This window comes from Erythrolamprus reginae, chromosome 3 (assembly GCF_031021105.1).
Source record: "Erythrolamprus reginae isolate rEryReg1 chromosome 3, rEryReg1.hap1, whole genome shotgun sequence".
Lineage (NCBI taxonomy): Eukaryota > Metazoa > Chordata > Lepidosauria > Squamata > Dipsadidae > Erythrolamprus > Erythrolamprus reginae.
Window position 1 is genome coordinate 230,731,484 of NC_091952.1, and position 15,297 is coordinate 230,746,780.

At 39.7% G+C, this 15,297-nt stretch overlaps 1 protein-coding gene across 3 annotated transcripts in view; it reads left to right on the forward strand.

Annotated features, from left to right (window-relative positions):
• The window catches only part of FZD6 (frizzled class receptor 6), a 35,348-nt gene extending 24,138 nt beyond the window's left edge, over positions 1–11,210 (forward strand). For all 3 annotated transcript variants that reach the window (XM_070748168.1, XM_070748167.1, XM_070748169.1), the window contains exons 6-7: positions 3,175–3,606; positions 5,307–11,210. In XM_070748168.1, the coding sequence (XP_070604269.1) occupies positions 3,175–3,606; positions 5,307–5,472 (598 nt within the window). In that variant the 3' untranslated portion in view covers positions 5,473–11,210. The remainder of the gene's footprint in view (positions 1–3,174; positions 3,607–5,306) is intronic.
• Positions 11,211–15,297: the final 4,087 nt, after the last annotated feature.

Consider the following 15,297-nt stretch of genomic DNA (forward strand, 5'->3'; position numbering starts at 1 on the left):
TTCAGGTGTTCTAATCCTTCATTGAGTTGCTTGTAATTTTAGTTTCCTCTTCATTTTAATTTGATCTGGAAAAAGTCCTCAGAGAAGGAGAGCATACCTCTGCATTTAACAACTTCTTCCATTATCTGTCAACTCCCATAGCCAAGCCTGGTGTCTAGCCTAAATGTAGCCCGAATCTGCTTCCTTGGAGTTTTAATTTACAGGTTCTAGTCCTGCCCTCTCGGGCAGTAGCAAAAACATTCACTACCTGTTCCATGTGATAGTCCTTCAGATATTTGAAGACTGCTGTCATATCTCTTCTCAGTCTTCTAGAGGCTAGACCAGTGATGGTGAACTTTTTTTGGCTCGGGTGCCAAAAAGGTGCGCGCGCATGTGATAGCTCGTGTGTGTGTGCCCACACCCATAATGCAATGCCCTCCCCTGTTCATGTGCACAACTCCTGCACTGCCCCCTGTGTATGCTGCGAGAGTGTTGGTTATGACCTATAAAGCCCTTCATGGCATCGGACCAGAATATCTCTGGGACCGCCTTCTGCCGCACGAATCCCAGTGACCGGTTAGGTCCCACAGAGTTGGCCTTCTCCGGGTCCCGTTGACTAAGCAATGTCGTTTGGTGGGACCCAGGAGAAGAGCCTTCTCTGTGACTGCCCCGACCCTCTGGAACCAGTTCCCCCCAGATATCAGAGTTGCCCCCACCCTCCTTGCCTTTCGCAAGCTCCTTAAAATCCACCTCTGTCGTCAGGCATGGGGGAATTGAGATATTCCCTTCCCCCTAGGCTTATAAAATGTATGCTTGGTATGTCTGTATGTATGAGTGGTTCTTTAAATTGGGTTTTTAAAGATTGTTTTTAATATTAGATTTGTTTACATTGTCTTTTTATATTGTTAGCCGCCCCGAGTCTTCGGAGAGGGGCGGCATACAAATAAATAAATAAACACACACACACACACACATACACACAATCCCCCACACTGCCCCCCTGTGCATTCTCACAAGGCTTCACTGAAGCCTCTGGACTTCTGGCAGGCCTGTTGGGCCGTTTTTTGCCATCCTCGGGGTTCAGGAGGCTTTCCTGAAGCCTGGGGTTCAGGAGGCTTTCCTGAAGCCTGGGGAGAGCGAAAACAGATGAAAAGGAGGCCGAAAATCATTGGAGCTGATATAGGGCAATGCCTTGGGTGCCCTCAGATATGGCTCCGCGTATCACCCATGCCATAGATTCGCCATCACTGGACTAGACATGCTTAGATCTTTAACCATTCCTCAAATGCTTTAATTTCCAGATGTTCAACCATGTATTTAGTTTTTCTCTAAAAATGTGTCTAAATCTTTTTCAATAGTGATACCCAGAACTGGACATAGTAGTCCAAAGGAGTCTGAAACAGGGTAGAATATATTAAAAAAATATTTCCTGTTCCCTGGAACTAGCAGTGGGCTATGAGCCGGAACGCTAAATTGCACTCGCCATGGTGGTTCATAAGTGCTTGCGCGGCCAGTGCGATTTTGCTTCTGCACCTGTGGATGTAGCAAAATTGTGCATGGAGCCGCAGGTGCACCCGTATTTCAGCGAGATTTTTTTGCTTCCACGCATTCCGAAACACAGGCACACCTGTGTCTCGGTGCATGATTTTGCTACCTCCACAGGTGCAGAAGCAAAATCGTGCTGGCCCCACAAGCACTTATGAGCCGCCGCGACAAACGCAAGTTAGTGGTTTGGCTCGTAGCTCACTGCTGCCTGGAACCTTTGCTTCAGTTAATGAATTTGCCAGATGTTACTTTTTAACAGACTGATCACACAGTTAGCATTGTTGACAGATCCTTTTTACGCAGTCAAGGATGATCTCCACCATTTATTTTATTTTATTTATTTTATTTTATTTTATTTTTATGCCGCCCTTCTCCTTACACTCAGGGCGGTTTATAATATGTTAGCAATAGCACTTTTTAACAGAGCCAGCCTATTGCCCCCACAATCCGGGTCCTCATTTTACCCACCTCGGAAGGAAGGAAGTCAACCTTGAGCCGGTGATGAGATTTGAACCGCTGACCTTCAGATCTACAGTCAGCTTCAGTGGCCTGTAGTACAGCACTCTACCTGCTGCGCCACCCCGGCTCATGATAGATAGATCTTATGTTTCTTCTCCCTAGATGTAGGATTTTATATTTCTTCCCTTTTGTATTTAGTTTTGTCTACTTCTTAAATAGGTATTTAGTAATTTCATTTAAAGTACAGTGATCCCCCGAGTTTCGCGATCCCGATCATTGCGAATCGCTATATCGCGATTTTTCCACCCGATGACGTCACTCCCTTCCTTTCTCATCTTTCTTTCTCTCTTTCTCTATCTTGCTTCTTCCTCTCTCACACTCTCTTCCTCCCTCTCTCATCTCTTTCTTTCCTTCTCTCTCTTTCTCTATCTCTCCCCCTCTTGCTCTCGAGCGGCAAGTGAGCAGCCGGGCGGGCGGGCGAACGGGCAAGCGGCAAGCAAGCAGCCGGACGGGCGGGTGACGGGCAAGCGGCAAGCGAGCGGCCGGGCGAGCGGGTGATGGGCAAGCGGCAAGCGATCTTGGGGTTTCCCCTTTGCCTGGGCGGCGGGAAGACCCAGGGAAGGTTCCTTCGGCCGCCCAACAGCTGATCTGCTCCGCAGCGCGGCAGCAGTGAGGAGCCGAAGATGGGGTTTCCCCGTTGCCTGGGCAACGGGGAAACCCCATCTTCGGCTCCTCGCTGCTGCCGCGCTGCGGAGCAGATCAGCTGTTGGGCGGCCGAAGGGTCTTCCCCGCCGCCCACACGCAAACTCCACCATCTGCGCATGTGCGGCCATGGGAAAAGGGGCGCGCATGCGCAGATGGTGTTTTTACTTCCGTGCCGCTACATCGCGAATTATCGATTATCGCGAGGGGTCTTGGAACGGAACCCTCGCGATAATCGGGGGATCACTGTATTAGCTACTATCCCCAACTTTATGTCAGCTTCAAATATTGCAGGCTTTCCTTGCAGGTTTTTTTTCATTTCTGCAGATTTACTATGAAAATGGAAAAATATTGAAAGTACAATCTGGCATAAAATGAAATCTATAGTTGTCTTGAACAAGTTAGAGGTTTGACGTTCAGTTGATGTATCTAAATAATTTTAGAAAAAAGGGGTAATTAGCATTTTTTTCTATCTTTTTCCCCGATCAGCCCAATCAGTGAAAGCCGCAGAGTATTGCAAGAATCCTGTGAATTTTTCTTAAAACACAACTCTAAAGCAAAGCACAAAAAGAAACACTACAAATCCAGTTCTCACAAACTGAAAGTGATCTCGAAATCAATGGGGACCAGCACGGGTGCTACGAGCAATCACGGGACTTCCGGAGTGGCCCTTGCTAACCATGATTACTTAAGCCACGAAGCTTTAACTGAGATCAAAAGCTGCCTGGAAGCATCTGAGAGAGAGATGGAGGCAGATGCTGTACGTAGCCAGAGAGTGGAGGAAGAAGAGCTTCCTCATAGTGAGCAAAGCGTGGTACAAATGCGATCCAGCCCCACAGTGCAAGAACAAGAGTGCAAAGCAGACAACAAGCAAGACATGGCCAGCTTATCTGAAAACATGAAGAAAGCACCTGATGAACGGTAAGGTTCATCAGCTTTAGTTCATATCAACTATTGCAGTGTTTCCCAACCTTGGCAACTTGAAGATATTTGGACTTCAACTCCCAGAATTCCCCAGCCAGCAAATGCTGGCTGGGGAATTCTGGGAGTTGAAGTCCAAATATCTTCAAGTTGCCAAGGTTGGGAAACACTGAACTATTGTATGTTCTTCTTACTAACTGCAAAAGTAGCACCAATGCAAATAAACATATTTCATGAAAATACATCTGTGCTACTGTGTTTCCCCCAAAATAAGACAGCGTCTTACATTAATTTTTGCTCCCAAAGATGTGCTACGTCTTATTTTCAGGGGATGTCTTATTTTTTTCCCAATGAATTGTATCCTGTATCCTGCTGCAGCAAAAACACATCCAAATACGCAGCCGTATGTTGGATGTGTTTTAAATCTGATTGATGCAGCGTTTTGGGATGCAATTTATGGACAGCAGTGTTATATATGTTCTGTTTGGGAATGCTGTAAAATGAAACGTCTCCTACGTCTTACTTTCGGGGGTGACTTGTTTTCGGAGAAACAGGGTAGGCATAGATATTTAAAGCCAAGAAAAGCATCTGTACCAGTGGTGGGTTGTAAAATATTTTGTCACCGGTTCATGTGCGTATGTGCATGCATACGCAGAAGCATCTTAACAACTACAGGGATTCACAACCACTGTGGCAAGAAAGTCGTAAAATGGGGCAAAACTCACTTAATAACTGTCTTGCATAGCAACGGAATGTGATGGCTCAATTATGTACTCAATTATGGATCCTAAGTCAAGATCTACCTGTGATTTGATTTATTTGAAGAGAAGCTTTCAAATTCACAGGAGTGTTCTAATGCCAAAGTTTTTATGTGGAAAACGCTTGCAATGGAGGATTTTTAGGGCAATTGTACCATTTAATATTAGGATTCATACAGTATATCAGAGGTGAGTTTCAGCAGGTTCTGACCAGTTCTGGAGAACTGGTAGTGGAAATTTTGAGTAGTTTGGAGAATTGGTAAATATCATCTCTGACTGGCCCTGGCCCCATCTATTCTCTGCCTCTCGAGTCCCAGCTGATCGGGAGGAAATGGGGATTTTGCAGTATCGTTCCCCTGCCATGCCCACCAAGCCACGTTTACAGAACCGGTAGTAAATTTCTTTGAATCCCACTCTGCACTTCTTTGAATCCCACATTGTTATCCGCCCCGAGTCTATGGAGATCCAATAAATAATAATAATAATAATAATAATAATAATAATAATAATAATAATAATAATATGCAAAATCCTTTCTAGCCATCCATCCCTGCCAGACCCTGGGAAACAAACAAAGGGACTTATCAGAAAGTGGCAGACATACTTTTCCTACACTGTCCTAATTGTTACCACTCAGGCTCTAGATCCATTAGAGAAGTAGAATTGGCAATTATCACTCTATAGTCTACTTTATTTCTTTTAAGCAATGATATATCTCCCATCTCAAGATTGGAACTCACTTCCTTCTCTGCTACACAAAATCTTTAATTGAAAATATGAAGTTTGTGCATCATACATACAAGGGATGTGACCTGTATACATTAGTCACTGCATATTATATGTTGTTGAAAAATATTTTATTTTCAATATCTGTTCATTTCACTGCTTGGCTTTCATATTATTCATCTCAATGTAGAATGTTTATTTTTGTATTTGTAATAGGACAACTTCAAAAAATGACACTACTGAAACTCTTCCACTCCAACTTGGTCATTCACATCTGGGTGTTTCCCAACATGGCAGTACCAAGGGATCAGGATTGCTGTTTGCCCACTCATCTTCAGATTCAAGGAAAGCTCATGAGTCTGGTCATAGCTCAAATGGTTGAGAAGATGAACAAATATCAATTTGCCCACGCTGGCTTGGAATTCTCAGCCTTGAAGTCTAGGACCTCCGGAGAGCACCAGGTTAGGGAAAAAAAATCCGTTTCATGAATAATTTGAGGTCAAGAAATGACTCCATTCTGGATTAATGCTGGACATGTGACGTGCATTGTGTCTCATAAATAAGCACACAGAAAAAAAAACAAGATAATGTTGTAGAGATATTGCGCACTTATTCCTTCTATGGAATCTACTACCAAAAAATAAAAGGGCAATGTGTAATTTGCTTTATATCAAACTGGTGAAATAATAAACGGAAAGATTTTATATTCTGAAGAATATTGAAGAAAACGTAATTGCCTTAAGATCTTTTTAGTAGTGCTATTTATGCTTTAAAACGGAGTATGAACTTCTAACCTTTCAGATGTTGTTGTCCATCTCTAAGCCTCAACTCCAATTGCCAATGATTAAGGATGATGCAACTCATAATACAAGAACATCTATTTTTCACCCTGTTCTTCATTTTAGGGATTAAACTAACAGGAATTGTTGTTCATACAATAATAAATTACACAGAGTTTTTAGTAGGTGAAGTACTGGATGCAACCTAACAATAAAAGGACATTCCTTCAATAATCCCTGAAGATCACTGAAAAAAAGTTCAGGTAACTAACATCTGGGACTTTCTCAGTGGAAAGTGGAGCTGAATCTGCTTGCTTCCTACCATCAACTATATTTGGCCTTTTAACCATACTCTTACTATGTAATTGGGCAAGGTGATGTCTTGTACAGGTAGTCTTCGACTTATGACTACAATAGAGCCCAACATTTCTGTTGCTAAGCAAGGCAGTTGTTAAGTGAGTTTTGCCCCATTATATGACCTCTCTTGCAATAGTTGTTAAATTAGTAACGTGGTTGTTAAGTGAATCTGGCTCCCTCATTGACTTTGCTTGTCAGAAGGTTGCAAAAGGTGATCACATGAGCCCGGAACACTGCAACCATCATATGCCACTTGTCAATCATTTAAAATTTGATGATGTGACCAGAGGGATGCTGCAACGATTGTCAGTGTCAAAAACGGTCATAAGTCACTTTTTTCCTCTTGCCACTGTAACTTCAAATGGTCATTAAATGAGTGGTGGAATGTCAAGGACAGCCTGTATTAAATCCTAAAATTAAATGGTCAGAAGGCTATTAAGGCTGGATGAGTACAAAACATTTCAGACTTGAAGCATTCCTTTTTTGAGTTCTAATTCCAAACAGGTTTAGTATTTGAAATGTTTCCAGAATGGTCAAAAATTGAGGTTTCACACACAAAATGTTTTGCACCTGTTTCCTCCACATCTAATATTTGATATGTTTGAATTAAAAATATTATGGAGAAAGTCTTGCTGGGCAAAAGGTCAAGGATGCTCAAGACCCCAAACTTGGCAACTTTTAGATTTCTGGATTTCAACTCCCAGAATTCTCTAGCCACCAATGCTGACTGGAGAATTCTGGGAATTGAAGTCCACAAGTCTTAAAGTTCCCAAGTTTGAAGACCTCTGCTCAAGACTCCTAAGTGCAAACACTTTACTTATATTGGAATTTTCTTTAAATCAATTTTTATTTTATAATCCTCAGCTTGCAGATTTGAGCCACTGGTAATATATTATAGTAGGTTATACACTGAAACGGGAAGGGGAATTGGAATCAAAATCAATTTAAATCAGCTACTTTTGTACAGCATTAGAATGTCATGTTGGTTATCTTCTATGTCAGGAGTCCCCAAACGTGGCAACTTTAAGACTTGTGGACTTCAACTCCCAGAATTCTCTAGCCACCTATGGGAGTTGAAATCCACAAGTCTTAAAGTTCTGGGAGTTGAAATCCACAAGTCTTAAAGTTGCCAAGTTTGGGGGGCCATGTTCTACGTTATAGAATGCTTAAAATCTAGATACCACCTGCAAGCCATTCAGGGTTTTTGCTTGCTGTGAGTTGCAGAGGTGGGAAGGAGAAAACAGGAATAAATCACTATTGAGGAATTTTCGGACTACCTGTATAGTTGAATATTTAGGGTGCTGCTGCCTTTCAGTCTTGAATATTATTTGACATTGATATCTATCTATAAATTGCCTTTAATAATATTTTGCAACATGTTGCCTACTGAATTTTGAACAAGGTTTGCACCCATTTATGTGCTATTTCGGTTTTCCCTGGTAAAGGGTATTGTTTTACTAAGGATGTAAGATTTATTTCTCACGGACTAGCACTACTATTGTTTTTGGGTTGGGTTGTTATCTCTGTAATGCCTGCATAAATGTGACATTGTACCACATTCCTTTTTAAAAAGGGAACAATTTGCTTGATTGGAATAAAATTTGAATGTACATCTGATAGTCCATTATATACATGGAATTAATTTTGTAATTTTGATTACCTTTAACTTTAAAAAAAATTGTTTCCTAGAGATAAATGTTACCTTGGAATATGAGAGGTTACAAGCTTTTGATTGTATGATTTCAGAATTTATTTACTGCATTTGTGGATTATGAAAAGTAAATCAGATTTCTCCATTATAGCTGTCAGCAGACACAGTTTGAATTGCTTCTGGTTCAGTGTCGATTCAGTGTAATTCTAAACTACAATTCTTAAAAGTATGTTGCTCGGAGTTTTCTTTTCTCTGAAAACAGGTTTTCATACAATGGTCTATTGTCTTCCCATTTTCAAAATCTTACGAGATTTCAGTGTTCATGTATTAATCTTTTAAAAATTATTTTTATTAATTCAGGGTTATTCCTTGGGATTGTCTTGCTGATTTTATTTATTATCAAGAGTGTAGAGAGATACCATTGGATGACAGTTTATTTGAAGCCTTTAGCAATTCAAGTTTTAAACATGGTTCAGTCTGTGTGCCCGTTGATAACTTTATTCTATAACAATGTTTTCAGAAGTGGGTTGGTGAGTTGAGCAGCAAAGTGGCATGTTGTAGAAACATAGAAACATAGAAGTCTGATGGCAGAAAAAGACCTCATGGTCCATCTAGTCTGCCCTTATACTATTTTCTGTATTTTATCTTAGGATGGATATATGTTTATCCCAGGCATGTTTAAATTCAGTTACTGTGGATTTATCTACCACGTCTGCTGGAAGTTTGTTCCAAGGATCTACTACTCTTTCAGTAAAATAATATTTTCTCATGTTGCTTTTGATCTTTCCCCCAACTAACTTCAGATTGTGTCCCCTTGTTCTTGTGTTCACTTTCCTATTAAAAACACTTCTCTCCTGGACCTTATTTAACCCTTTAATATATTTAAATGTTTCGATCATGTCCCCCCTTTTCCTTCTGTCCTCCAGACTATACAGATTGAGTTCATTAAGTCTTTCATGTTGTCATGGCGCAAACAATATATTTTTGAACATACATTATGAAATGGACGGACCTGATGACATGACAGTGCTTTTGTCATTTTGATAAGGACTAAAAACTTCCGTGAATGTCCATGGTCACATCTAAACAATCTTCAGGTTGGAAATTCTGTAGGGAGAACCTGCTGGGCATACTTGTTTAGAGACCATGGAGACAATGTGAGAGATTGTAGGATCCCTGGCAAAGTGATGGAAGAAAGTGCAGACATAAACGATGAAGAGATAGTGTCAGTTGATAGCTTATATCAGTGTTTCCCAACCTTGGCAACTTGAAGATATTTGGACTTCAACTCCCAGAATTCCGCAGCCAGCAAATGCTGGCTGGGGAATTCTGGGAGTTGAAGTCCAAATGTCTTCAAGTTGCCAAGGTTGGGAAACGCTGGCTTATATCACGTATGACAGCGTTCATCAACCTTGGCAACTTTAGCATGTGTGAACGTCAACTCCCAGAATCCTTGAATCCAGACAACTTAAAGTTGCTCATCTTGGGAAATACTGACGTATGGAAACTTATTCCAGAAAGTCGGGGGAAAAGTATTTCAGATTTTTTGATTTGGGTCTGGTGCAGATACCAGCATTGTCAGTATTGCTACTGTCAGAGGCTATTATTGTTCCCAGTCCTCTCTTCTGAAGAACATCCTCATTTCTCAGTCCCGTGATGCGAAAGATGGGTTTGCACAGCGAATTACACTAAGGAAGGCAAGTATTAATATTAGATATATATTTGCCCTTCATGTATTTTTGCTAAATAACAAAAGGATGCAAAGCTTATTTGTCATGCTGCTTACAGTTTGTTTCTTTCAAGGTTGTTTCATATTGGAATGAAAATGCAGACTGTTAGTTGTGTTAGAGCTTGTCAATCTGTAATTTTCACCTATAGCAATAGCACACACACACACATATATATATATACATATACACACACACACACACACACACACACACACCACTCCTAGTGTTTTACAACACTCTGAATGGTTTACAAATGCCAGCATATAACATTGCCTCCAATATGAGTCCTCATTTTACCAACCTCAGAAGGATGGAAGGCTGAGTCAACCTTGAGCCTGTCAGGATCAAACTCCTGGCTGTGGGCAGAATTAGCCTATAATATTACTACTGCATTATCACAGCTCATTTTCAGAATTCATAAAGTCTAGTCTCCACTATTGGGAGCCACTTTTGCATAGTGGTTAAGAAACAAGAGTACAAAGAGAGAGATGGGGTATGCTAGTCCCATTTTACTCACAAAAAGCCAGATGGGTGACCTTGGGCTAGTCCTTCACTTTCAGCCCTAGGAAGAAGCAGTGGCAAACCGCTTCTAAAATATTGCCAAGAAAACTGCAGGGACGTGTCCAGGCAGTCTTCAAGAGCCAAAACAGACTCAAAGATATAATAAGCATGTGATCACCATCATAGCTTTCTACATTCTTCAGAATCAGATGAGCAACAACCAAAAACCACAAACAATGCTTTGTCTTCTTCCTTTTAAATAAAACACCACGCCAGTGTTTTTCTTGCTGGCCAGTCAGTTTCTTTTTCACCCATCACTCATTCTAGTACTCCACTGATTAAAAGCACAAGTTTAAATTAGTTTCCAGTGTGACCTTTAGTATAGTACTCTGGACCTGTAACTATTCCAACAAGCCTGCAAGGTTACCAGGCAGGCTTGTTCGAATCTCACAATTGCATATAAGAAACTACTATAAGGATCTTCTCTTTCCGTCAGTTTTATTCCTGATTTTGGTTATATTAGATGCCTTTCCCCCATTATAACTTAAGGGCTCAATTGAATTTGTAGATCCCTGACAATTACGGTCTTGCTATTTTCATTGATGCACTTCTGTTAGGTCATTAAAGATAAGAGAAACAAATGGTGAAGCTGATTGTAGGACACTAACATCCATGTACTATTACTGTTATGTCACTGTTGTGTTTTTGTTTTTGCATTTGTATATTTGTTATGGTGATTTTTTTAAAATAGATATTCAGTCTAGCATACTTAACTTGATACCCAGCCCTAATTTTTACAGTATAAAGCTCCTCATTAAAAAATATTAAGGTGAATTCTAACCGAACAAGGAAGTTATTCTGTCAATACACTGATTTTTGTTTTTATAGTATGCTGAATTTTGTATGCATTACATTGCTGCATTTATAACTTTAACAGTAAATAATTTAAACAAAGAGTATTGATTGCTTGTCGAAACCTTTTGTTACTGTCTTGTAGCAGTTCAGAGAGATCGACATTCCCTATGATAAATAATCTATTTTTTGTATACATTCTGTTATATGTATTTTTATTCCTGGACTCAATAAAATATTCTGTACTATATAATGGCATGAATGGTTTTTTAAAAAATATTGGGTTTTTTTAAAAAAAGGAGAGGGCCACATCATTCCTTAGATAAAAGAGAATGGGAGAGAATGACAATGAGATTTTGCAAAAAGAATTGTTAGTGCCATCTTCTCACCTAGCTTTCTGTCTTCCAGTATGATGAAAGTGTCCCATTAGCTTTGTAAAAGTAAGATACAATTGCCATTACTATTGGTTTATTTAATTAGAATGAGAAGCATTTGTAATAGCTTTCTCTACACATATGGCAGCCCTGTGCAAGAGTGTATGTTTGGCAACTAAACTATCGTAGTTTTAAACTATAAGACGCAGCAAGATTTCAAAGAGGTAAGTAAGGAAAAAAGTTTTTGTCCTCCCTGGCTCCCAGAAGTTCTCTGCAAGCCTCCCAAATCTTCTGTGCACCCCGTTTTTTGCAAAAATTGGCATTTTTGCCTTCCCCAGTGCCCAGGAGCACTCTGCAGGCCTTCTAGATTTTCTGCGCACCCTGTTTTTTGCAAAAATGGGCCAGTTTTTCACCTGTTTTTGTGACAAATGTGGCACATAGAGCTGGTGGATCAGAATACACCATGTTGGTTGATCTTGTGCCAGGGTTTATATGGTGTTTAATCATATAATCATGTAATCATATATATTAATATAATATAATAAATATAATGTAATATAATATAATATAATATCTATTTTTAAATAGATATTCAGTCTAGCATACTTAACTTGATACTTCGCTGTGGCGAGGGGGGCGTTCGCCCAGGTTCGCCTTGTGCACCAGTTGTGGCCCTATTTGGACTGGGAGTCACTGCTCACAGTCACTCATGCCCTCATCACCTCGAGGCTCGACTACTGTAACGCTCTCTACATGGGGCTACCTTTGAAAAATGTTCGGAAACTTCAGATCGTGCAGAATGCAGCTGCGAGAGCAATCATGGGCTTTCCCAAATATACCCATGTTACACCAACACTCCGCAGTCTGCATTGGTTGCCGATCAGTTTCCGGTCACAATTCAAAGTGTTGGTTATGATCTATAAAGCCCTTCATGGCACCGGACCAGATTATCTCAGGGACCGCCTTCTGCTGCACGAATCCCAGCGACCAGTTAGGTCCCACAGAGTGGGTCTTTTCTGGGTCCCGTCAACTAAACAATGTCGCTTGGCGGGACCCAGGGGAAGAGCCTTCTCTGTGACGGCCCCGGCCCTCTGGAACCCACTCCCCCCAGAGATTAGAATTGCCTCCACCCTCCTTGCCTTTCGTAAGCTACTTAAAACCCACCTCTGCCGTCAGGCATGGGGGAATTGAGATCCTCTTTCCCCCTAGGCCTTTACAATTCTATGCATGGTATGTCTGTATCTATGTTTGGTTTTTATATTAATGGGCTTTTAATCGTTTTTAGTATTGGATTACTATTGTACACTGTTTTATTGTTGCTGTTAGCCACCCCGAATTTCCGGAGAGGGGCAGCATACAAATCTAATAAATAATAATAATAATAATGATAACAGCAACAACAACAACAATAATAATAATATTTATTATATTATATTATTAATCATATATATTAATATAATATAAATTAATATCATATATATTAAGCAAAAGTGCTTAATCAAACCACTATATGGGTAAGTCCTATGTAATGTTTTGATTAAGCACTTTTAACTCCCTTTCTCCAAAAAATCATACTTTTTCCTCTTTAAAAATTAAAATTTGAATCAATGCAAACGTCAGGAAGCCAAAGAAGATGCAGCTCAGCTCTGTTCCTTGAATTAGGGTGAACTGACCCAATTGTAGCACTTCATTTTTCAGTTGCAGGTAAGAAATTTTAGGGGAGTGGTGAGATCTTCCAATTCAGCAAAATGGGAACAGTTGTTTCCTTTGAAGAAAAAAACAGCTGAACAGGATGAAGAATAAGATTTCCCTTTGAAGCCTGACCAGCCATTCAGTAGAGTTTTTCATTAAGATGCCACATCACAGGAAAAAAATCTGCATTAATCAGCCATCCCTGCTGCTGTTCAGTAGTGCTTTGAAAAATGGGATGGCTTATTTTCCTACTTGAGCAAAAGTTTGGCCAGCAGACTCAAGTCTGTAGTTAGGTGCAGCTTTAAAGGCAATTTGGCTCTTAGTGCTTACATCTTTGTTCTGGAGATTCTATACTTATTTTCATTGCTTTAGAGGCAAATAATCATCTTGTAATTGTCTCACGGTTGACTGATCTCTTTTATTTACCAATAAAAAGCAAGTTCATAAAAGCTTTTCAAAATTGCATTTGCTGCTTAAGCAGAGTTTTAATTTACCTGATCCAGCTTGGAGCATGGATGATATTTTTTTCCCTTGGTTGGGAAGTGGGAAGAAAGGCTTGGTTTTCTGTGCCTCTTCAGAATGAGAATGCTGCAGTGTGATTATTTTCTACTGCTGGACTTCTCTGTACTAACAGGAGAACATAGCTGACAATGCGTTACTGCAGTCATGTGCAATCAATTAAGTTTATTCTGAATATTAGACATCCTAAATTGCACAACTCATTTTAAAAATAGGCAACATCCTACTGAAGTAAGGGAGAGAAGGCCATTTGGCTGAATTGTGTTGTCATTTTCTTAAAAAGCCCCATCTCTTGTTTTTTCCCCCAGCTTGACAAAAGTTTTTATGTACCCATTGATTTACATCCGTTTATTTTGGCTGTTTCTGATCTTTTTTGGGAGGGGTGGTATGGCAAAATGAATTAGAGTTATTGATTGACTGTTGACAATTACTACTGAATTTATCTACGCTACCACCATCAGAACAAAGGTCTTGCACTAATCTTGCCCCGAGTCTACGGAGAGGGGCGGCATACAAATCTAATTAATAATAATAATAATAATAATAATAATAATAATAATAATAATAATAATAATGTGTAAAACATGGCAATGCAAATCATGAGATTTTAACAGTATCAGTGGGTAAAAAAGAAGCAAAAGCGAAATACCATTTTTTCCCCCTTTTCGGTTTCTGACACTGTAATCCCTTTTGTTGGCATGTCTCGGTTTAGCTAAGCTATGAGACCTTCGACATACACCGAGCAGAGAATTTAAACAGAGCGTGGATGTGTGATAAAGGCAAGACACAGACTTAGTTAAATAAGTATTATTTACATAGAAACAAAATATAAACAATCCAGAATAAGCATGTAGCGAATATAGAATAATAAGCATTGAGCAATCACAAGATAGAAGCACAAAGCAAAATACAATATAGATAATAAGCACGAAGCTTATACAAGCACGAAGCTTAAACACAACTCCCCCTTCTCAGGCAAAAGTAAAAGGAAATGACAGCAGAATAATGAGCTTTTATAGCTTCAATGAGGAAGTGACGAAACAGCCTTGAATATTAACTCTTCAAGCACAAGTTAACTCTTTGAGTGCACATTAGAATAGAATAGAATAGAATTTTTATTGGCCAAGTGTGATTGGACACACAAGGAATTTGTCTTGGTGCATATGCTCTCAGCATACATAAAATAAAATATACATTTGTCAAGAATCATATGGTACAACACTTAATGATTGTCATAGGGGTCAATAAGCAATAAAGAAGCAATATTAATAAAAATCTTAGGATATGAGCAACAAGTTACAGTCATACAGTCAACATGGGAGGAAATGGGTGAAAGGAATGATGAGAAAGGAACTCATGGGTGAAAGGAACTCTTAAGTACAAGTTTGGTACAAGTATACAATATGCAGTTTACAATGGCAATCCCTAACAACCATGTACCCTGTACTAACACCTTTTATGGGGTAGAATTGGTATGACTGAAGTGAGCATTTCTCTTTGTGTTCTGATAATTGTCTGTCACTGCCTAGGATTGAATTCTCAACTTTTTGAGTTAAGAGAAGTGAGCGTCTGACTCTTCACCATTAGGTCCTGCGCCATTTGAGAGCCAAGCACCTGTTGAGCAAAGAAAAGTTGTAGAAGGAAAACACTGAATAAAACAAAGGAAAACTCATGATAAATCTCAGTATCATAAGTGGGTAGTAACAAATTGAATAGTTCCCAAGTGAATTTTAGGTTACTGTTAAAATAGGA